Source organism: Diabrotica undecimpunctata, chromosome 5, assembly GCF_040954645.1.
Source record: "Diabrotica undecimpunctata isolate CICGRU chromosome 5, icDiaUnde3, whole genome shotgun sequence".
NCBI classification, from domain to species: Eukaryota; Metazoa; Arthropoda; class Insecta; order Coleoptera; family Chrysomelidae; genus Diabrotica; species Diabrotica undecimpunctata.
The window spans coordinates 32,844,202-32,870,084 of record NC_092807.1 but is presented as its reverse complement, the minus strand read 5'-3'; the positions used below and the strand labels follow the sequence as shown (position 1 = coordinate 32,870,084).

General features: G+C 32.4%; 1 protein-coding gene across 1 annotated transcript in view; it reads left to right on the top strand.

Moving 5' to 3' along the window:
- The window catches only part of LOC140441260 (ATP-binding cassette sub-family C member 4-like), a 78,379-nt gene that overhangs the window by 15,159 nt on the left and 37,337 nt on the right, over positions 1 to 25,883 (top strand). Inside the window, exons 2-7 of the mRNA XM_072531870.1 lie at positions 4,123 to 4,283; positions 7,862 to 7,972; positions 8,349 to 8,691; positions 10,350 to 10,572; positions 18,112 to 18,407; positions 25,485 to 25,827. Of these exons, the coding sequence (XP_072387971.1) occupies positions 4,210 to 4,283; positions 7,862 to 7,972; positions 8,349 to 8,691; positions 10,350 to 10,572; positions 18,112 to 18,407; positions 25,485 to 25,827 (1,390 nt within the window). The 5' untranslated portion in view covers positions 4,123 to 4,209. The remainder of the gene's footprint in view (positions 1 to 4,122; positions 4,284 to 7,861; positions 7,973 to 8,348; positions 8,692 to 10,349; positions 10,573 to 18,111; positions 18,408 to 25,484; positions 25,828 to 25,883) is intronic.

Sequence of the window (25,883 nt, the reverse complement as noted above, 5' to 3'; positions counted from 1 at the left end):
AAGAAGAACCAAGGTGACTGACGTCATCAAAAGGACAGCCAGACTAAAATAGAGATAGCAGGACACATAGCTAGAATGACGGATGGGCGAAGCACAAGAAGGTTAATGGAGCGGAGACCAAGGGAAGACAAGAGAAGCGTCAATCGACCACCTACACAATGGGATGAATATTTAAGAAGACAAAATAAAAACTGTATGAGAATTGAAATAGACGGAGTTGGACATCTATATCTGTTTTATTGACTACAAGAAGGATTTTGATCTAGTTCAAACATAACATAATTTTAATAAAGTATAATATAGGACTACAAAAATATCTATATTATAACCGAGTAGCATCTGTCAAAACTGAAGACGATTGTACCAAGAAAGTGCGCATCCAACTTTGAGTGCAAGGCTGTGTATTATCCCAAAATCTTTTTAATTTATATTCCGAGGAAATATTCAAGGAAGCTTTGAATGGCAGACCGGAAAAATTAAAAATTGGTGAAGAAATAATTAGCCATTCTTACAGAAATTGTAGAAGACCTTCAAACACTGTTAAACCGGGTAAATGAAGCAAGTCGTCGGAAAGGTCTCTAAATTAATTAAAATTAAAAAAGCAAACTGGACGGCAGATAGCTATTTTAAATTTCTAGGCAGCTGGTTAAACACAAAAAATGCATACTCTGATAGGGAGATATAACATGGATTGAAATATCACGTAAAGTAAATTTGATTCGTTTGACATGTGTTCTTACCACCGGATTCTAAGAATATAGTGCATCTCCCACACTTCCAAAGAGATTGTTTCCAAAAAGATGAACACTGAATTCCAGCTGCTGAATATCATAAAACGAAAAAAGAGTATTTTGGACACATAATACCCAAATACCATTTACTTCACCTTATCATACAGGGAAAAGTGGAAAGCAAAAGATGGATAGGGGTAAAATAATATCTTGGCTACGCAATATTAGAAAATTGTGCATAACACATCTGAAGAATTATTTCGCTCATCAGCTGATAGAGGAACATTCCAAGAACTTATAAGTATGATGATGGCCAACATTTGATCAGAGACGGGGTACTTAAAGAAGAAGAAGTACCTTACAATCAATTTTCCGAAATAATTTTATTCGATCTATTTTTATAGATGTCCTCCGCCCGCCCCCAGAAATGTCACTAACCTCAACTATCACTCCAGCATACGGAGGATGAAGTGATATCTGTATGTTTTTTTTTCTTGTTCTTTTTCTTTTTCTTTTTCTTTTTTTTTTCTTTTTCTTTTTCTTTTTCTTTTTCTTTTTCTTTTTCTTTTTCTTTTTCTTTTTCTTTTTCTTTTTCTTTTTCTTTTTCTTTTTCTTTTTCTTTTTCTTTTTTTTTTCTTTTTCTTTTCCTTTTTCTTTTTCTTTTTCTTTTTCTTTTTCTTTTTCTTTTTCTTTTTCTTTTTCTTTTTCTTTTTCTTTTTCTTTTTCTTTTTCTTTTTCTTTTTCTTTTTCTTTTTCTTTTTCTTTTTCTTTTTCTTTTTCTTTTTCTTTTTCTTTTTCTTTTTCTTTTTCTTTTTCTTTTTCTTTTTCTTTTTCTTTTTCTTTTTCTTTTTCTTTTTCTTTTTCTTTTTCTTTTTCTTTTTCTTTTTCTTTTTCTTTTTCTTTTTCTTTTTCTTTTTCTTTTTCTTTTTCTTTTTCTTTTTCTTTTTCTTTTTCTTTTTCTTTTTCTTTATAAGCAATTCTGCTTATTCATTAATCTCTTGCTATCTTTACCACGCGGTGTTCCTGTAAATGCTCCTATACATGCATTTCACAATTTCCGTATTAGATTTAAGATTTAAAATTTAGTTTATGCTGAAACTTTTAAAGTAAATTCATTCTTATATTCCATAATCTCAATACGCACCTCGTAGACATGTGTGTGTGTGTGTGTGTATGTATATAACTTGTTTTTTATAAAAAATTCCGCAATAACAGCGAACCATAATTTTTATACCATAAATAAAACCATAATTTAAACTAAACAATCGCAACGTGTTATCTTTTTTATTATTGAATATTTGTATAATTTTATTAAAATATAGCAATAACAGAGACAAAAATATTGTGATGGTGAATAAACCAAAATTAAAATTAAACAACTGAAAGAAAACTTTGAATAATTGTAAATATATATATATATATATATATATATATATATATATATATATATATTTAAAACCACCAACAGTTACCAGAGATTAAGCTGATATTATAGTAGAGTTGGTATTGTCACCTCGGGGGAACAAATAAGGGTCTAACCACCTTCTGATATTCCCGGGTGCTCTGTAGAGGGCTTCGAACATTGCAGTCGAGAGCTGTTCTACCCAAGTCTATTTACTGGGTATGGACTTGTAAATATTTATCTTCTGATGGCTTGTCTTGAAAAAGACAAGATATTTCTTACATGACAAAAATATAGGTCGAAATAAAACATCAGATTGTAGTTGAATAATATCTCAGCCACCGAGTATAATTGGAACAGCAGGAAGCAGCGCTCCAAGAGCACTAAGCTCTCGGAGAGCTCGTGAGGGACTGACTTGGCTGACCTGAAAATCGCCAATATTTATATGCGCTGTTCGAGCGATAAATAGGGATTTCCAGGTCAAGAGCCAATGGGAAAATTCGAGGCGGGGCGATGCGCCACAGACTAGTACAGTACTAGTCCACAGACTATGGCATTCGATGACAGTATCATGGTACATTAAATGTTTAGCTTGTAGTTGGTGAATGTTTTATAACAAACTTTAAAGGCTTATTTCACCAGTCTACAATCAACCAACAGTCGTTTTATAATATAACCTCCATATGCTTTGTGATTTAAAATTTATTTTGGGTACAAAAAATTAATTAATTTACTATTTTTATGGGAAATAAGCTACCTACAATTTTACTTTAAAATAAATTTATTTTGTCGTTTCGATTTCAACTTCAAAAATAGAAAATTGGATTGTTTTTGAAAAACATACCACCAACTGTCGACAGCATAATGAACAGGGTAAAAGATGATAAGGACCCGCTTTTACAAAAACCACTTTTCGTGGGCTACTAAATGACATGGGTGTTGAATATGGTAAAGGAGGTCGAGATTCGATAATGTTGGAAAAAAAATATCATATCCTGGACGCACAAGTACCTCAGACAAATAAAAACATTAAGGAAAAAGGATAATGTAAATCTTGTTGATACCGATGAGTCTTGGACTAACGTCGGTGCTTTAATCAAAAAGAAATGGAGGGACACAACGATCAAGAATTCACGAGATGCCTTCATAAAGGGGCTCTCTACTGGACTGAATGCTCCAACCCAAAGAGGTCCTCAGTTTTTTCTTCTTCAGACTGGAGTCGAAACTAGTTTTGTGGCATGAGCCGAATTAACTTTTCCGATCAAAAAGAGAACCGCTGATTACCACGACAAGATGGGGATCAATATGAAGAATGGTTTAAGAAGACTTTACCTAAGAGCACAGATATAGTGTACGTACACATACTCCAGCGGATTCGCTCATGAGTAATAATATTGGTTCGAATATGTTCAGGAAACATTGTTTATGTATATTTAAACCTTTGAAAACTTTGGATTCCGCTGTCAATCTGATCTGTGTTTTCGTACACTAGACTTAACCGTCTACATTCTATAAAATAGTTTCTAATAATGGTATTCGCATCTTTCTTTATAAGACTATAAAACATAATGGGACTGAATTATAAACTAATAGTTTCAAATACAGTATTGAGAAATTCTCGACAATAATTCTTAGAAGTTCTTTGTATGTTCCTAATGATTATCAATAATGACTAATGCTAAATATATATCAATCTTTGTAAAAGCAAATATTATTTATTGTTTAAGTAAGTAATAGAATATTTTGCGGTTTTAAATATAAAATATTCTTTTTAAATTGTTTATTATTTCAACGCCACTGCATACATGTTTCTATGATCGACGCGATAAAATATTTCACTCTATATTTTCCTTTTTTTAATATGTAAGAATATCTAATACAAATTCTTGACGATTTGAGCTTAAAGAAATATTTAATATTATGAAATGAAACCTATTGATGGTTTTTTTAATACTTACCACGTTAATATTAACCATATTATTCTTTTAGATCACACGAAACCCATAAGTCGAATATGTTATAAAGTTATTACTATTATAGTTACGAATAAATAAACATTAGGAACTGGGCACCAAAATGGATCCCAGTGAAGTAAAACATAATCCCAACCCAAGGGAAAATGCGAATATATTTTCCATTTTATTTTTTGGGTAAGTAAACTTTTATTATGTATAGTTGATTATTTATTTATAAACATATATAGATATTTATTAATGATTAATTTACACACACATAGCACGATGTTGTGAGAAATCATAAAAAAGAGCACCAAAATATTAAATATTTCATTGTTGTCCATGTTGGAACAAAGATGCATTTTAAAGGATTCATTATTACCACATATGGATTTATAGCCTTAAGGTACCTAACTTTGGCTGTAGGCTTCTCCTTTATTTTCTTTGTTTACTTTTCCTCGAGCTTTGTGTATCTATTTGGAATCAGAATGATATTTTATAAAATCTATCAATAGAATATTGACTCTTTTTCCTTTTCACTTACATCCTCCTCCTCTATCCTTTATCCTTCGTAAGGATGTGGTGACGTTATGGTATTTGACGAATGGTTGCTATCCATTCTTCTCTCTCCTGGGCGCGGTGTGCTGCCTCAGACAGAGCGTAACCGGTAGCGCACTTTATTTGGTCTGACCATCGGAGTGGCGATCTTCCTCGGGTTCTTTTACCATCTACCTTGCCTTCAACCACCAACCCCTCCATGCCTTCCATTCGTCTAGTAATGTGTCTAAAGTACTTCAATATATTTTGGTTAATGATTGTGGTAAGCCTAGTATTGATGTCGAGTTCTGTCATTTCAAAGGCCATTGTACGTCGTGAGTCGGACTTTTTATTGGTCCAAGTTTGTGACGCATAGGTAGCGAATGAAAAAATAAATGTCAGTACTAGGCGCAGTTTCGTGTTCCTAGTTATGTCCGTATCTTTCCAGATTTTAGTACGTTTGACCGTTGCTGATCTGGCCATTATAAGGTGTCGACGTATCTCTTCTTCGCATCCACCATTGTTTGTGATAGCAGAACCTAAGTAATTGAAATGGCTTACCACTTTAAACCCCGCTACGTTTCGTATTTCCGGCTGGTTATATCTAATTCGATAGATTGTCATTACCTTGGTCTTCTGTACATTAATTTTAAGTCCATTTTCACGACTAATAGTATCTAGTCTGTTCATAATGTGTTCAAGGTCATTTGTTGACGATGCTAGTACTAAAGTGTCATCAGCATAGCGGAGATTGCTGATTTTTCCTCCTCCGACTGATATTCTTCCTTGCCATCCGTCGAATACAATGCGCATGATGTATTCCCTATATATATATATATATATATATATATATATATATATATATATATATATATATATATAGGTATATATATATTGACGAACACCGGCTTTTAGTTTAAAATTATCGGAGTATATGTTGTTGACTCTTACGTTTGCTGTGTTGTTGATATATAGTTGTTTCAGTATGTATATTAGATGTACGGGGTAACCATTTCTCTCAGTAAAGTAAAGGTAAAGTTTGATAAATCTAAAGAAAATAAAAGAAGAATATACAACACCATAATAAAAAGTATCACAACATATGGATGCGAAGAAGCCCCTAGAAGACAGAAAAGAAAAAATGCTTGGAGCAACAGAAATGGACTTCTGGCGCCGCTCGGCGGGAATCTCCAGACGCGACAGAATAATAAACGAGAGAGTCCGAGAAATCATGGGGTTTACACATAATATTGTTGATGACATCAAAACGACACAACTCAGATGGTACGGACACGTAAGGAGAATGCCGGAGAATAGAATAACAAGACAAATTCTTGCATGGCAACCAAGAGGTAGGCGAAGACCAGGAAGGCCTAGAAGAAGTTGGAGAGAAGGAGTTGATAAAGAAATCAGAGAAAGAGAACTGGAGGACGATCTATGGAACGATAGAATGAGATGGAGATTGGAAATCGGAAGACGTCGAAGAACGTTGTAAACCGACATTATATATATATATATATATATATATATATATATATATATATATATATATATATATATATATATATATATATACTTGTTTGGGACCATGTTCTACTAAAAAATCAGTGTATATATCTTTAGTTAGAATATAAGGCCAAGTACCTGGATCGCCTAGTGCTATTTGCATTTCGCTCTCATATTTACGTTCGAGTACACTGGGAATGGAACTGTTTCCATTGATAAACCGTTTGTATCATCATTTATACTGGTGGATGTGAATAGTTGGGAATAATCAGTCAATCAGATTCAGAACAATGAGTTGTTTCCAATTTTCTGAAATATTTTTTCAATGCTCCAGCTTTATACTTTTTTGATAAGTACTGGTTACATGAACGTCTTATTCCCATAGGCTAATAGGAAAGTTGATATCTTTAGTCTGGTATTTTTCGAAGAGATTTAAGTACTTACCAGCTTTTGGTACTTCTGCTACTGGCCAGGTACGCATTAATTGTGGAGCAGTTTTTCTCGCAGCATTCGTTTTTCTTTTTGATTATAGCCCTTTGTACCTCTCTTTAAGTTGTTTGGTATTCGTGTTTACTATAATTCGTTCTTCTTCTTTTTCTTCTTTTTATGCAATTCTGCTTGTTTATTGGCGGCGGAATAATACCTCTATTTAAGGTTGTCACTTCATCTTTTGCGCGGTCGTCCGATACTTCTTTTGCCGATTGGTGACTTGTCTCTTGCAGTCTTGACAAGACGGGTCTCCCGCATTCTGCTTACGTGGTTATTCCATTATTTTTTTCTATTTAGTGTCCATTCGTTTATACACTTTAAATTATATTTTCTTCCAATATCTTTACTTCTCTTTCGATCTCTAAGCGTATTAATTCGTTATTATGTTCAGAAGATTGCTGTATTTATCATGTTTGATTTTTATTTTCTCTTTGACTTCTTCATACCACCAATAGGGTTTTCATTGTGCTATCTTTTCATACTTGCCCAACACTTCTTCTGCTGCAGCTTTTAAACACCCTTTTGTGTGGTATTATTGGTCCTGTATCTTATAAAATATTTTGCTTATGAGTTTTTCATCTACTAGTCAGTTTTTGTACATTATTCTTGAGCTTTCGTTGTTAAAGGTTTCCAATAATAATAATAATAAAGGACATAAACCGTTCCCCTATCTTACTACCTCTGTCAGTGAAAACTCTTTTGACACCATATTGTTACTTATGGTTATGGCAATGAGTAACGGGCGATTAAAAGAGCGTAGGCGCAAAATTTCGGGCCAATGCTTTTTAAATGCATTCATTTTTTTCGAATCCTGAGAAAACTAATAAGTATTTCTGAAAAATTTAAACGCAGAATGAAAGAATACATTATTACTGAGGGCCGAAAGTCCCTGAAAACTTCTATAATGTTTATTTTAATAAGTTACAGGGGTGAAAAATTTAGTGTGATTTTTAATTTCATATATCTCATTTAAAAAAACTTTTTGTTTATTCTAAGGGACTTTCAGCCCTCGGTAATAATGTAATCTTTCATTCTGCGTTTAAATTTTTCAAAAATTTTTGTTAGTTTTCTCAGGATTCAAAAAAAATGAATTCATTTAAAAAGCATTGGCCCGAAATTTTGCGCCTATGCTCTTAAACGCTCTTTGACTGGGGGGGAGGAGAAATATGCTTAGATGGATATATTATATACATTTATTTCATTTTATACATTTTGTTAATTATTATTTATTTCTTTATCAGATACACAATCCCTACATTTAGGACAGGAATGAGAAAAGTTATTGATGTAGATGACGTATATAATACTCTTGAAGGTGACAGAAGTGATTATCTAGGAAACAGATTGGAAAAGTGAGTAATAGTGTTATTATTTTTAACAAATATTTTTGTCATTACATTTGAGATCATTTAATTTCTTTGCATTATAGATTACATTAAAATCACACTAATTTCACAATCTTTACAATTACAATCTTCTTCAATTTATTTATTTATTTCCGTCTTATTAATCGTAGTCCAATTACATTCCTTCTCTTTTTATTATAACTTATAATAATTGGTCATCCGTTAATCCGAAAATAAAATATATTTTACTAAGGATGCATTAGAGCATTTTCATTATTTTTTTTATTTATTATTTTACCAAAAATATTTTACCATTTTACATAATTTTTATTATTTTACCAACATTTTAATTTAATTGATATTATATACATGTAATTTACAGACATTGGAATACAGAAACAGAATTAGTAAAAAAAGGAATAAAGAATAAACCTAGTCTGGTGAAAGCTATCGTGAAGGCATTTTGGGTAGAATACGCTTTCTTAGGTTTAATAACTGCTTGCAATGATTTAGGATTAAGAACATTTCAACCTTACATGTTAGGAGGAATATTAGATTACTATGCACCTGGATCTACCAAATCCAAATTTGAAGCTTACATGTATGGTATCGGTATGGTGGCGTTTACTTTTATGAGTTCTCTGATTATGAATCAATATATCACAAATGCAGCACACATTGGGATGAAAATGCGAGCAGCAGCTTGTGCAGTGATTTACAGAAAGGTAAGTTTACATAAAAGTAATGTACAATTAACTCGACGTTAACTGTAGGTTCTGTATATATGTGTAAAATTATTGTTGACACAGATACATCAAACGTAGTCACACATTTTGTTTATTTTATTATATAGACTACGAGTTATTGTTATACTTCTTTATTATTATAATATTATAAATTACTTATAATTTGGTGTTTATTGAAGGTAAACTAAATGCACGACCAAATACTTACCATGTCGGGATAGTATTATGAGGTTTTTTCCTGGTTTTTCCCTTATAATTTACTATGGAATCACTAACAGGAGAATTTGTCTGTCATCATGGCATGTATTTGTCTTTTTAAAGACGAATTACATGCTATGATCTTTTCTGATGAATATTCTCAAGTTAAAGTTGATTTCATGTAATCGAATGAACTATCGTATAAGTAAAGCCGTCCCAGGAGCGCAAATCAACAATATTAGCAATATCATTTTAAAGTCTTCTACTTTAAAATGTATAATGTATGCCTGAATTTTCAATATAAATGGGTCAGATACAATTAAATTGTTAGAAGAATTTTTCACTAAGTAACAAAAACAAAAATTTGTTTAATTTGCTAATGTTTGTATTTTGAGAACGATTTTCGAAGTGGAAATTGAAACTTTAATAAACGTACTTCAACTTTTAATTGTGGCTTATTCCCATTTAAATAGTAATTACTTTAAAATGCCACAAGAAAATAGCTTCAGAACAATATTAAGAAAGCGTTATGTGCATAGCGTTATTCAAAATTTTCGGAAATTCTATACAAGAAACTGACACATTTTTAAAATTCAATCAAATTTTTACGAAGATGTAGAGACAACAACCTAATACCAAAAGGCTTGAAGTTACGTCCAGAATATTCAAGCAGAAGATTGAAAAACATTCTACATAGAGTCAGCTTGTTCATGATCCGCGAAAGGTTACAATATCATAGATCGAATTTATTTTTAAAAAATAAAACTATGTTTGGATGGGTTCAAGTTCATGTTTGAATGGGAAGAGTCAATGGCTCTTAGAGAACTATTTTTTATTAGTGGAGCTTTCAATTATTGTAGTTACAATTATTTTTAAAGCTAAAATAAAAATACAAATCCTTTGATAAAGTGGAACGAATAATTGTAAAAAAGTAGTAACTCACCAAATAAAATTAGGTTTGTTAACGAATTTGCTGCAAAACGTATTTAAAAACATTATTATAAAAACTTTTTTTTCTAATAAATTTTTCTCCTTCTTTTTAAATTTTTTAAAATAATTATCTAAACAAAAAAATGAATTTCGATAATTTATAAATAAATTAGAATACCAACCAATAGAATCTACCAGCATCTGGCATAGTCGCTCTGATGAGTCCTGATAGGACCAAAATACGTACAAGCGAATAATGGAAATACTATACTGAAATTAAATCTTAACTGGTTTTTTTTGTTTTATTTTAAACTACTCTTATTTGCGTATTTAAAAGTTTCTGAATAGTTTAAGTGCTATCAAAATTTATTAATGTTTCATATTTATTGTTAACTGGATGCCCATAGATTGGCTAAGCAATAGTAACGTTAATTAAATATTATTGTTATTTAGTATTTTTATAAAACAACATACTTATGCTAGATACTAAACTATTCTTCTTTACTTAGGCTACAAGACTGAGTAGAACTGCTCTAGGAGACACCCCTGCAGGAAAAGTGGTCAACCTGTTATCCAACGATGTAGCAAGATTTGAAATGGCCTCTATAATGATTCATCAAATGTGGATTGGACCCATTTCTGGAGTAATTGTGATGTTTATGTTATATCAACGATCGGGATTGTCGGGCGTTGCTGGAATCTTAGTGGTAGTCTTAATGGCACCACTGCAAGGTAAAATTTAAATTATCAAAAATATTGAGTTTGTATTTGAAATTTGCGTATATATATATATATATATATATATATATATATATATATATATATATATATATATATATATAGTGAAACTTGGATAATTCGAATCTCAAGGGACCGTTAAAAAAATTCGAATTAAAAATATATCCACAAAAAATAAAGATGCCTACAAAAACATCTGCAAACGATAAAAATCAACAATAGTTGACCATTTTTATCGCTTGCAGATGTTTTCTGCAGAAATATCGAATTATTTTATCGTTTGCAGAATTATCCAAAAATTTGGATTAAAAATATATTAACAAAAAACAAAGATGCCTAAGAAAATATCTACAAATGATAAAAATCAACAATAGTTGACCATTTTTATCGCTTGCAGATGTTTTCTGCAGAAATATCGAATTGTTTTATCGTTTGCAGAATTATCCAAAAATTCGGATTAAAAATATATTAACAAAAAACAAAGATGCCTAAGAAAATATCTACAAATGATAAAAATCAACAATAGTTGACCATTTTTATCGCTTGCAATTTTTGCCCGAATTTTGTCAACCGAAAAAAATGGGCCAACAAAATTCGGCCAGAATAGCAATTAAAGCGTTTGCAAGCTATAACAAATGGTCAATTATTGTCGATTTTTATCATTTGCAGGTTTTCTCATTGGTATTTTTGGCCAAATCTTGGCCGAAACAACCGGCAGATAAAAAATTTCCAGTGAGAACGCATCAGTAAAACAATAAAACATTTTGTCTCAAAAAATTTATTGAAAATAAGAATACATATTTGTTACAATAAATGAAAATAGACAAATTTTTTCCAAAGAAATCCGAAATTTTTAGCTGCTTTTTAGAATTTACTTTCTCGGTAATGACAAACGATTCTAAGATGTTCAGTGAACTAAAAACAGAGTGACTTACTTTCATATACATATCATTTTTACTTTCAAAGTACCGTTTAAGTTGCGTAATATGGTGTGTTGCTTCAGCCGCACTCGGAACATGTATTTCTCCCGCCACTGATGATGCGTCGTCTTCATCACTCTCTTGTTTTTCATCATTGTCCTTAAGCACTTCAGCGATGATCTCTGTATCGGTTATTTCACCACATACTACAACATCTTCATCCACGTTGACAAAATCTTCATAAGAGATGGCAGGATCAGAAATGATCCATACAGTCAACTGAAAGCAGCTCTTCTGTTAAATTGTCGTCTGTGTTCTTCTCCTTTTTTATAAAACCAGCTCTTTTGAAACAGTGTTTGATCGTTTCAGGTTTTACTTGGTCCCAAGCTTTCTTACACATTCGAGATGCTTGTAGAATGTCTAACTTTATTTTAAGGGTGTCGCAATCTTCCATCAATATGTTTTCAACCAAAAAACGTCTGTAAAAATGTTTAAAATTTTTTATGACACCCTGGTCCATAGGCTGGAGAACTGAAGTCATGTTAGCAGGAAAAAAAAATAACTTTTACATTTTCCATCAGTGGGATAGTGTTGTGTGCCGTACAATTGTCAATAAACAAACTGGTTTTGACATGACGTTCTTAAAACAACGCGGATTAGCCGACTTGCCAATCATCAGTAGAGGCAGTCTTTCCGATCCGTCCATGTTTGCACCAATTAGGAGAGTTACTCTTTCTTTACTTAATTTTCCTCCGTGACATTTTTCGTTTTTAAATGCTAGCGTTTTTTCAGGAGTGCATTTAAAAAAGAGACCCGTCTCGTCAACATTAAAGATATCTCTTTCATCTATACCCTGAATCATCTCTTCCAATTTTTTTTTCCACTAATTGGCTTCTTGCTGATTAACGGTCCCACTTTCTCCACAAATGGATTTGAAAGAAATTTTGCTGCGTTCTTTAAAGCCGTCAAGCCATCCTGTACTCGCCTTAAAATTATTTTTCCCCATTTCAATAGCAACTTTTTCAGCTTTGCTTCTTATAAGGGGACCACTCACGGGAATCTTCTTATCCCTAGCTTGTTTGAACCATTTTAACACACAACTGGCTCCCTTAACCTTTTTCGACCTTTACCGCACTCACTTTCACCGTTGAGAATTTTTTCTTTATTCTTCAAGTAGGTGGATAATGTGTTAGGAGGAATTCCAAAGTCCCTGGCAATCTCAGATTTTTTCTTCGTCCCCTTTTCTACTTCTCTAATTGCCGCTATGTTTTCCGATAACGTTAAAGTTTTGTATGTTTTCGTATTACCATGCGACGACATCTTTACTCGATACGAAGTGACTTGACGTGATTTGCGGTGATTGCAATTGCAACGCCAACGCATCTCAACTGAAGGGGCGTGCCAGATGGGGTAGAATTTAGGTGACAGGTACGGGTACAATGTACAATGGCCATGAATGCCTTGAAAACAAGTGGCACTTTAGAACAGAAAAGAATACTACCTCTTTTAGCGGAAATTTCCAGCATGAAATTGGCATTTTTAACTTTTTAACTTGTAGAAAAGTTCGAATTATCCAAAATATAATTCGAATTATTCACGACTTTTTAACATTACTTATATAGAAAATGCTAGGGACTAGAATAAAAATTCGAATTAAAGAAGATTTCGAATTAATGAAGTTCGAATTATATATATATATATATATATATATATATATATATATATATATATATATATATATATATATATATATATATATATATATCAATGATGATATATCAGTGATGCTATGTTATCTGTGCTACATGAGGTTTAACAAGCACTAAACAACAATATTTACACTGCTACTGTTTTTTGTGACTATGCCAAAGCTTTTGATAATGTAAATCACGATATTTCGATAAAAAAATTAGGTTTCTACAGAATTTGAGGAATCTAATTTAAAAATTGATGAAAACATTTTTCTTTATTCTGATGATACCAGTATCACCTGGAGTAACTCTAATATTCCAACTCTTCATGCAACTATAACTTCTGATCTACTTGCAATAAAAATCTGGTCCGACTCTAATTTACTTGTTTTTAACGTGAATGAGACAATAGCATTATCCTATAAAGCAGCTCTTTAAAACTTGCTTCTTAGTAACAGGAGGATCAGTATCGTTGATTCTGTAAAATTTCTTGGTATTTTTATGGACAACAACCTTAAATGGTCCCTTCATATCTATTTGTTAAGTAAGAAACTAGCCTCAGCATACTATGCAACAAGATCTTTTTCGAACGAACTCAATTTAGCATCATTCAAAATAACAAATTTTTGTTTGTTGTAGTCTCATCTTTGATATTGTCTTCCTTTTTCGGATTCTAGCATAGCTGGTGAATCTGAATGTTATTTTTAAATTACAAAAAAGAGCAATACAGTATCTGTTTGGCCTCAGAAGAGGCCATACATTGCACAAGCTGTTTGTTTAATTCGTAAACACCTACATGTTTTTCCAGCAAGACCTAATCCTGACTACTCCACCAGAAATTCAACCTTTGTCAATTCAACCTTCAAATACAACAATCTCTTTAACGTAGCAAAATTTAATATGCAAGAGCAAGAGCAACATTTAAACATATGAAAACTCTGCTTTGCGACAAAAGTCGAATTTTACCGATCGAAACGAGTTTTCCAGAATTATCACCAACATTCAGTAATTAAATAAGGTACCTGTATTATAGTATAAAAACAATTATATTATGGTTGGCATATTTGAGCAGTGCTGACATACAAATCTGGACCATAGACGATCTTCAAAATAAATAAAATGTTTTACTCGTTTTAATATCTGAATAAAGTACTACTCATTCTGATATATATTAAATACAAACACAAACGGGGTAGAAAAGACGACGTGATAACTCTTATAAAATAAGAAGACTGAGATAGGCAGAACATACAGCATGAGCATGATCATAACACAATAACTCTCCCAGCAGAACCCTTATGTCATAAACCAGCGGAATTAGACATAGAGATAGGCCAAAGCTTAGCTCGGAGGATGGAGTGCATGAGATGCTAGGAAAATTAGTGCGACTAATTGGAAACAGTTGTCAATGGATGGGTAATATAAGCAGAATTGATATCCGGAGATGCTTATTTTCTCTTATATAAAAATGGGAAAAACAGGATTAGATAAAAAAACATTGGTGGTCCTTAAACCATACACTAAACAACAACAACACTTAAACAACAAGAGAAGCCTTGTTTAGTATACAGGTGCTAGTACAGAGATGCAGAGATATAAATCAAAATGTGCAATCGATTTTGAAAAGGCTTTTGACAAAGTCCGACATAACAAAATGCTAAAATATTGGATACAGCTGGATTGGACGATAAAGATCTACGAATAATTACAAATCTATACTGGCATCAAGTGCCAAAAATAAATTTTGAACAAGAACTGTCGGTTGAAATAAATATAAAAAGAGGAGTGAGACAAGGCTGTATATTGTCGCCTTTACTTTTTAACTTATATTTGGAGGAAATATTTAAGGAAGTATTAATGGAGACAACCGAAGGTATTATTGTGAATGGAGTAACCGTCAATAATATTAGATATGCCGACGATACCTTAGTGCTTGCTAATTGCGGAGAAGAATATATGATAGTTGGCAAACAAAATTATATACAGGATGACGGTATAAAAGTCGGAGATGCCACACTGGACAGAGTAGAGAAACGTGTATCTCGGCAGTAATATCAATGAGAGCTGGGATCCAACCGCAGAAATTAAAAGCCGAATAGAACAAGCCCGAGCTGCCTTTGTAAAAATGAGAAACGTACTTTGCAGTCACGATCTTAGCATTGACCTTAGAGTTCGAATGACATCTTGCTACATCTTTTCTGTCCTGCTGTATGAAGTGGAAGCGTGAATTTTAACTGAGGCTACCCTTAGACGCTTGACAGCCTTTGAGATGTGAGTATACAGACGACTACTGAAAATAAGCTGGGTCGACAGAGTTAGAAATGAGGAAGTCCTTAGACGGCTGAACCAAACAACACACCTGGTCAATTTAATAAAGAAACGCAAGCTCGAATACTTCGGTCACATTATGAGACACCCTGAAAAATATGATCTTTTACATCTGATCATTCAGGGAAAGATCCAAGGTAATCGTGGTCCTGGTAGAAGAATAACATAATGGCTAAAAATCTAAGACATTGGTATGGAAAATCAACTACATCGTTATTTAGAGCTGCTGTTGATAACAGTCATGGAAGTAGAAGAAGAAGAAACTATACACTACAACAGATATTACCACAACTTAGATTATCAGATAAAAAGATCTTATAGAAACTACTCAATATAAAGGAGAAAGGCGATTTAACAGAAGAGCAAAAGAATTTAATATGAAAATCTCATCTCAGAAAACTAAAATAATAGTAATCATCAAAGAACCAACCAAATGTGAAATAGAAATTAATAACGTGAGTATTGAACAAATAATGAAAATAAAATACCTTGGAATTACTCTGTTCAGCTATAGAGACCTGGACAAAGAAGTGAGAGATCAAGTACAAAAAGCAAATAGACTGACAGGATGCCTTAATAACACTATATGGCGAAACAGACACAAACTGAGATAAAGTTAAGAATTTATAAAGCCCGTGTAAGACCAATAATGACATTTATGCCTTAGGAAAAAGACCTGACACAGCTACAACACAAAGGCTACTGGAAACGGCAGAGATGAGAGTACTGAGAAGAATTACAGGAAATACTCTAAGAGATAGAAAGAGAAGTGAAGATATTAGAAGAAAATGTAACGTACAGTGTAAAAATGAATGGACACAAAATAGAAAAAAAGAATGGAATGACCACATAAAACCATGTCGTTAAAATAGCAAGAGGTAAGTCACCAATCGGCAGAAGAAGTATTGGACGACCGCGCAAAAGGTGGAGTGACTTTTTCGTATGGTGCACTATCCAATTAGTGGATGTTGGCGACAATTCTGGCATACTCCTCTCGGTCTTTTGTGGCTCTAAAGAGTGCATGGGCATCGAGGTTTGTCCAATCCCTTATGTTTTTAAGCCGTGAGTATTTCTTTCTTGCGATGCCCCGTTTTCCTTCTATCTTCCCTTCCATAATAAGCTTTAAGATCTGGTACTTAAAATTTTGAAATATATGATCCAGATAAGCAGTTTTTCTTCTTTTTATTATTGGCAGCAATTTTCGTTCTCTGCTCATTCGATTTAATACTTTGACATTTGTTGTGTGATCTGTTCAGGGAATTTTAAGTAGTGTTTAAAATACTCACATTTCAAAGGCCTTTAATCGGTTCATCACATTGGCCTTTATGGTCCAGGTTTCTACACCATATAGCAGTATGGAGTAAATGTAACATTTTACAAAGCGATATCGAAGCGTTAAGTTAAGGCTGCTATTGCTTAGCAAGGTTCTCATTTAGTAAATGCTGTTCTGGTTTGCTCAATCCTGCTACGTATCTCTATGTCTAGATCTAGATCTTCAGTTACCTAACTACCGAGATATCTGACTTGGGAACCTTTTCTTCTTCTTCTTCTTTAAGTGCCCTCTCCGTTGCGAACGTTGGCTATTAACATGGCAATTCTGATCATGTTTGCGGCGCTTCTGAATAGTTCGACCGATGTGAGCCCGAACCACTTCCTCAGATTTTGGAGCCACGAGTGTCTTCTCCTGCCTGGCCCTGGACATGTTTTTCCCTGGACAATCAATTGCAGTAGACGGTACTTATCGTGTCTCAATATGCGGCCAGATATTCAAGCTTTCTTTGTTTAATTGTATTCACGGGAACTTTTTGAATGTTCTTATTATTTACTCTTATATTTAATTGCATATTTCGTGTTCTGTTAACCACCATTACCTTCGTCTTGTCTATATTAATCTTTAGTCGTTCTCCTTCATTGTTTATTATATCTATTAGTCGTTGTAGCGCTTCTTGGCTATCAGGTAGTATGACTGTATCATCAGCATAGCGAAGACTACTAATAGTCTGTCCGTTGATTTTGATTCAATCTTCAGTGTCACTTAAGGATCTATCGAAAATCGTTTCAGAGTAAAGATTAAAAAGGAGGGGTGACAGAACACAACCCTGTCGTACACGTTTTTCGATTGAGAAATATGTAGATTCCAGTCCTACTCTCACAGATGCCACTTGATTCATAGTGGAGTGACAACCTTCCGCAATTAATCCGCCAAGGAAAAGCAGAATTGTTTATAAAGAGAAGAATACAAAGGAGATCAAAACAAAGCAGTGGCGATAAAAACTGTATCTAAATAATAATGTTAGATATATATGTTTTAACGGATATTATTCCGATCTGTATTTATTTGTTCTAATTCCATATTTATATCCTGTATAAATAAAGATATTTAGGCTTTTGCAACTTTAAGAATTTTGTTTTCTTAGAACCCAGTTCAATGTTGGTGAAGTCTGTGTTATTATGTTAATTAATTGTATTTTATTGTTACTAGTTTTGGTAGTGCCTGCTTTTTAAAAAATTCGTTAGTAAAAGGATCTTTAAACTTACATTGTAGTAATTCTTATTTTTAATTATTTAACTTATATCAATGTATCTCTTTGTAGCATATTCTGGTAAACTAGCTTCCAAGTACAGAAAAATGACAGCACTAAAGACAGACGAGAGAATAAGATTGATGGATGAAGTTATTCTTGGAATACAAGTTATCAAAATGTATGCATGGGAGATACCGTTCCAAAAAGTTGTTGGGTTGGCAAGGAGTGCTGAAATCAAAATAGTTCAGCGAAATGCTTACATTAGAGCTCTTTTTATGACTCTTGGTATGATCACAACACGACTAGCTCTATTCGCGACACTGTTAACAATTAGTGTATCTGGAGAAGAGATAAGCGCTGCTAAGGTAAGTTTATTATACAGATTGAACGAATTTAAAACGGAACATACAATTTAATATATGTCTGTTTGAACTGCATTTGAAATAGTGGACTAATATAAAACTTGGACAAAAATAAATCCATACCCGGTGATAGACATTGTATAAAATGTCGTTCAACTATCTGTCTCCTTTAAAGGAAAGAGGAGCTTGCCTAATAGTCGGAGAGATAGAGCCGAAATTTTGGAATGATCAGTAATATGACATTTCTCTATTGGAATATATTCATTGTAACTGGGTTAAGACTTTGCCTTACAGGCGGACGCCCCTCGTGGTACAGGGGGTGGCTATACAGGGATGAAGTTGTAATTTTTTTCGGAAAAATTAACGATCGATAATATGGCTGAAAATTTGCCCAGAGTAAGATCTTGGTATAACTAGACGAAATCCCAAAGGACGGACGCGAGAGTGGATACATAAGGGGTGGCGGACAGGGGTGAAATTGCAATTTTTTGGGGAAAAATTAACGATAAGTAATATGTCCGCCATTTTCATGGCTTGTTATTTAGCCCCTAAAAACTCTAAATCCAAAAGAGCGGACAGCTGGGTTGGTACAGAGAGCCATAAAACGGGGTCAAATGTATCACTTGCCTGCGCATTTTAGGTCTCGGTAACAATTTTCAAACTGATTTTATTATGATATTGTTATACCGATTGATTTGAAAATTTGTATGCTCACTTCTGTTACTATTCTGAAAAGCGTCAAGTAGATTTTTGCTCAAAATTTTCCAAAAAATTTTCCGTAAATGAAAATTTTCGTAATTTTTTGAGGTAAAATCTAATTTGTAGAATCCTTTCGATTTTCTGTCAGTTATACCATGATTTTTTTCCAAAAATTTTCAAACGATTTTTCCGATAAGAAAAAAAAATTTAGAAAAACTTTAAAAATTTCGTCATTTTTCTCACTCTCATTGATGTCATCACATTCATCATCTTCGTCACTTTCACTTTCAATAATATCACATTCATTATCTGCTTCATTTTCAATCACTACTTCTCGAACTGATTCTGGCATCTGAGGTCCACTAAACCATTTGAATTTATATGTTTCATCTTCAAACTCCCAACCATGTTCTTCAACAATCAATTCTGTTGGTACTTTTTTATGAGCATTTGTCCAAATATTTGAAATATAATGGGCTCGCAGTAGATGTTGGTGTAATTCATCTTGACATGGTGGTAAGCTTGAAGCATCGAAATTTTTTAGTTTTTTTTTTTAAAGGCTCGTTTACATCATGCAACTTATACTGCCGGTTAAATAGAGAAAATCTGACATCGTTTACTTTTAACAAAACCTTTTTTAAAGGTTTTTAAAAACCTTTAAAAATATTTAATAGTTAACATTATAAAATTACTTTAATTTAATAAAATATCAAATATCAAACATTTATTCAATTAAAAATTAATTCGTAAAATATTTATATTTAAGAAAAAAATGTAATTTGTAAAGTAAATATGACTTTAGTTTGTAAAAAAAACATACAGAAAATCGAAAGGATTCTACAAATTAGATTTTACCTTTAAAAATTACGAAAATTTTCATTTACAGAAATTTTTTTAGAAAATTTTGAGGAAAACTCTACTTGACGCTTCTCAGAATAGTAACAGAAGTGAGCATACAAGTTTTCAAATCAATCGGTATAAAAATATCATAATAAAATCAGTTTGAAAATTGTTACCGAGACCTAAAATGCGCAGGCAAGTGGTACATTTGACCCCGTTTTATGGCTCTATGTACCAACCCAGCTGTCCGCCCTTTTGGATTTAGAGTTTTTAGGGGCTAAATAATGAGCCATGAAAATGGCGGACATATTACTTATCGTTAATTTTTCCCCAAAAAATTGCAACTTCACCCCTGTCCGCCACCCCTTATGTATCCACTCTCGCGTCCGCCCTTTGGGATTTCGTCTAGTTATACCAAGATCTTACTCTGGGCAAATTTTCAGCCATATTATCGATCGTTAATTTTTCCGAAAAAAATTACAACTTCATCCCTGTATAGCCACCCCCTGTACCACGAGGGGCGTCCGCCTGTAAGGCAAAGTCTTAACCCAGTTACAATGAATATATTCCAATAGAGAAATGTCATATTACTGATCAGTTCAAAATTTCGGCTCTATCTCTTGGACTATAAGGAAGCGATAAGTGGTTTGACAGCATAATAACTGCTTGTGTAGTCTAGTTTTTTCAGTACTTGTTCTTGAATGAATTCAGAATCCAGCAGCCCGCTGAAGTATTGGATTTTTATAATATAATTATTTGACAACCTTTTGTTGGCCAACCACCTAGAGCGGAGTTGGGCCGAAATACATTGATTTCGTATGTTCCGTTTTAAATTCGTTCAATCTGTATATAATTCATCTTCTTGTAAAGACTACTATTATTTTAAGGTTATTCGCATTGGCCTATGTTTTTTAAGTACCCTATACATTGAAACTTGAATGGTGTGACACATTTTACGGCACTATGGATAGTTGCACTTGTCTTAATTTTCAGTATAATTCACTTCATATTTTTTTCCACGTTTTCGATATTCTTTATCTAATAAAAACTTTAATTTCACCAGATACCGATTAATTTATAATTCTGGAAGCATTTTTAGTTATCGCGTCTTTATCATTACAGACACCTTTTTATTGCGTTCTATTCTTCATCAGATCGTTTTGTCTGAATGGGCCTTAGCTAACTATAAAACTTTTTCCAAGACTTTCTTTAATCTGTAGTCTAGTGAAGTCAAGGTTTTATTTTTTCTCTAAGTGGTTTGAGGGTTTCTTTTCCATGTAACCATTAACAAAACATCGGATATAAAAAGAATTAATTTGTTTGTTTATATACTTTTGGTATCTAAAGGAGGTAAATAAAACATATTTTTGTTGAAATAAAAAATAATTTGAAAAAGTATTAAAAAAATTGGTAGGAACTATTTTCCCGTTGTTCATTAAAAAATGGTTGTAGGTGGGAAATTAATTATTCTTGTACAGTTTGTAAAACAATTTATTTAATAAAAAAATACAAAAATGCATATATGGGTGACAAAACTAATTTAGGTCTCAACTACACACAGCTGGGTGAAATGATTTATTAACATTTTTTTGCATAAAGCTACTTGAAAATAACTACATATAATGTTGGTCCGTTTTTTTTTTCTTTTTTTCTTGAGCAAAATCTGTAACTTTTTAATTTTTTTGAACATCTGGTAAATGTGGTCCTATATTTCTTAACCCAGTTTCGTCTGGAACACCAAAGTTGTTTTAATTTTTAAATATCACAGGTCGAGATGCCTTTACTGTAAAGTCACCTATGAGAGTTCTTCCAAGGCGAAGCCTAAAATCCTTGTGGAAAATATTTTTTGAACATGAATTCTTGTGTTCATAATATATGCTTTATTCATACTTGCATCTAAAAGAAATAAGAACAATCTCATTCACGATTTTCTAGACTTCCTACTTATGGGATATAATGCCCTAAAGTGGTGAAAGTGGTCAACACTTCCCATGTTTAGTGTATAATTTGCAATAACTTTTGGACATATTATATCTTTATTTGTGCCATCTCTTTGTGTACGTTTTATCATGGTTACTTCACGTGGTTGATTAGCAGTTGTGATAACTTAAGCTCGGATTTATAGGCAACAAAAATTGAAGAAAAATGCGCCTATATAGGCAAAGATTTTTATTAAAAAAAGGCAGGAATATTAACATTTAGGCAAAATATAGGCAATAAAGGAATATAACTTATTATTTATTGTACAAAGTGAATTAACGTAATATTAACTTAAGGCAGGTATATTTACACATCATAATCATAACATTAGTATAAATAAACTAGTAACTAAATAACTATAAATTAATAATTAAACATTGTAACCACTTAAAATTTTATCATTAATAGAAACAACTAAATGTTTTTTTAATATTTTCGGTCTTAAAACTATGTCTTCGACCACTTAAAATTAATTTGTACATTGAAAACGAACGTTCGACATCGACAGATGTAATTGGAGCATATTTCAGAGCGGATAATAAATCTGGCATAATTTGAAATTCCTCGGAAAATGTCCCATTCAAAACTTTAGCAACATTAGATAAAAACGAAAAACCTTCATTCTTGTCGAAAACATATTTCATTTTTTTTTTAAATTAATTGACTGTTACTTCCAGGTGTCGATTTAATTTTCGTCTTTAAATTATCTATTAATTTTACTGACTTACATAAATGTATGTCTTGTTTTTCTAATAAGCTAATTGTGGTAACTATTAATTTATAATTGTCATTGATATAAGCGAGTTCCTGTTTCAATTTGGGATTTTTTAATATTTTTGACGTGACAACGTCTTAAATTAGGTTGTGGCTCGGAGTCACTCATGAAAAAGTGTAACGCCCACTCACGTCTGTTACGATGAGTCACCGAACGAGAGAGAGGCCCGCCGGACCGGCGAATGCCTTGCGTCTCTCTCCCACTCAAACATGATCGGTCCGCTGGTGCGATGCTATTTCTCCTATCATCGTCCTATCCTCAACAAAATCACTCAAATAGAAATTAGTTAAGTTTAAGTTTACATGTACAATGTTTTAGTAAACAAAATATATTTCTATAGTTAAAATTTGTGCAATTCTTATTTTCATTCAATTCCTTGTTCCTATTGTGCAATTTAATAATATTCATATCAATAAATATTCTACCGAGAAAAAGACGTTGTCACGTAAAATCTTCGCCCGTAAAACCGACTTTACAGGCAACCGATTTTTTTTTGCTTCTCGAATGGCTTCGGAAATATCATCATCAAATTCTGACATAACTAATTTTATTTCATTGCAGTGTTCAAAGTAAAAAAAACTGCTTCGAGCCAGGTTCCCCGCCTTGTAATTACTGGTTTAGGTGGCAAAGGGATACCGGGAAGTCTTTCTTTATATATTTGCACCCTCAACGGAGCCTTTGCATAAACTTTTTTCATAAAAGTTATAAAATTATTTACTATCGGAAACAGATTTCTTATTTCTTCAGCAATTCTATTTACCCCGTGGGCTACACAAGTGCAATGCATTAAATTAGGATAAAAAATCTTTAAATTAACAGCAGCTTTTAACATATATGCCGCAGCATCTGAAAGCATTAAAACTATTTTATTCAATGGTATAGCGTTGTGTAAAAAGAGGTTTATTAAACTATCTTGTATAAATCGACTTATTGTTAAATTGTTTGTTTTTTTCAATTCTTTAACGGCAACTAAATAAGGTTTTCTCGTAAGGTTTTCGTTCAAAAATCCAATCATTAAATTAGCTATATACCTGCCTCATACATCTGTCGTTTCATCCACGATAATATACAAAAAATTGCCCTCAATCAAATTTAAATTTCGTCTTCCTCCTATTTTTTTTAACTGCTTAAGCTATCCCGCAGAGATATTTGGGCTAACTTAGAGGAATTTAATTTTTCCAAATTACGTTTATGAAGTGGGGTTCCACAATGCTGGTCAATAAAGTACTTTTTTCTACTTGAAATCTGAGAATTCAAAAAAAAATAATTAGAATTCTAAAACCGCTTAAGAATTTAGTTATGTTGTGGGACGAGAAAAAATAAAACTTACCAATTTGCCGCATGGTTTACAAAATGCTCCATCTCCTTCTAGAGAAAGTTCCGAATAAGGTGCGATCCATAGCCTTAATTTAGATGTCATCTTTTCACACAAATGTCTAAAACGTTTTAAAACGTGTTCTTTGCTTTTCGGTATACGCAACAAAACTAAACTAGGATATAGCAATTTGTAACTAAACTCTGATACAGTAACCGACTGTACAACTGATAATAAACTAATAAAGCTTAGGGATTTCCAAATCGTTAACCCTCAAGTCTCGATCAGGTATATTTTCCTAGAAATCTGTTATATAAACAAACCATTGATATTTTATTATTGACCCAAAATTTTATTATAGAATGGTTTAGTAATAGAATAATATCATGGGTAGTACCATGAAATTTTAAAAAATGCACAAATAGGCGAAATTTACGAAAAAAGGCAAAAAGTGCAAAAAACAATTATAATAGGCAAAATAGGCAAAAAAGGCATTTTGCCTATAATCCGAGCTTTAGTGGTAACCGTGACTTCTTTGGTATCCAACCACTTTATTGCTGTTATAGTGCCTCTGCTCAAACAATGAAATTCATTCTTTCGAAGTTTTATTTTTGGTTTGCTTTTTCCTCATGAAATCGGGTAAATCTTTGCGATTAGGTCTGACTGTATCTATAGCATACAGCTGTTTAGCATATAAATTTTCCAACAGTTTGAAACTTGTAAAAATTTATCAAAAACAACCAAAGATTTGTGTGGTATATCTTGGAATAATTTGGTTAAAATCTTGTATCTTAAGCCATCATTTTATGCCATTAGTTTTTCCAATGCAGGTAATAAACTGATACAGATACTTTGCCTAAATTTTATAACCACACTTAATTGGCTTCTTGGGCGTATACTGTTTGATAGAACTACGTCCTTTAAATTTCACCATACATTCATCAATAGAAAATCAACTTCCATGATTGGCTTGTTCTTTGAAAATATCATTTAGTCTATCTATAAATGGTATTATGTTATTCAGTATGTTAAAGTTAGGTAAACCTCTCTCTGCAGCTGCTGAATTTTCATTTAGATCAATGTTTTCTATTCATTTTTCGAACCTGGTTATTATAAAAGCTTTGGAGGTAACAGGATTATTATAAAAAGGATCCCTTGACCAATATTAATCTTTGTCTGGTAAAGGGTGTAGTCCTATTACTATAAAAACACCTAGCAACGCCGTTATTTCTTCTTGGCTAGTGTTCTTGTAATGTTTGCTGAACTCTGTTGCATCAAGACACTTTGATTTGACTTGTGGGTACGTTTACAAAGTTTGAGTAAGATATTTGCAATTATGTGTTCTTATTTGATATGATTTGATATATTTTAATACCATGTTGCTTGTATATTAATCATTAGAAAATGTTCCTTTTTTTGTATTAGCATTAATACATACCAAAATTATATAACTATCTATATTAAATTTTAGGTATTCGTATTGATGTCATATTTTAACCTCTTGTCTTCAACGCTTAGTGGAATTTTCGTCAGAGGAATTGCAGAATTAGCTGAGTTGCACACGTCAATAAAACGTTTACAGGAATTTTTAGAAAATGATGAATTTAAATACCAACAACTAGATACAGTTATAAGCAAAACAACTGAGAACTCAAAAGCTGCTATAAAAGTTGAGAATCTAACCACGAGGTGGAATTCCTCGAGCAGTGATTGTACCCTGTATGATATTAATTTAGAGGTGGGCACAGGAAAACTTATCGGTATTATAGGACCAGTTGGAGCTGGAAAGAGTTCTTTATTACAAACTTTGTTGGGTAAGTCTAAAAAAATCTAAATATATACTTTGTATTATTCTATTAATCATTGTATC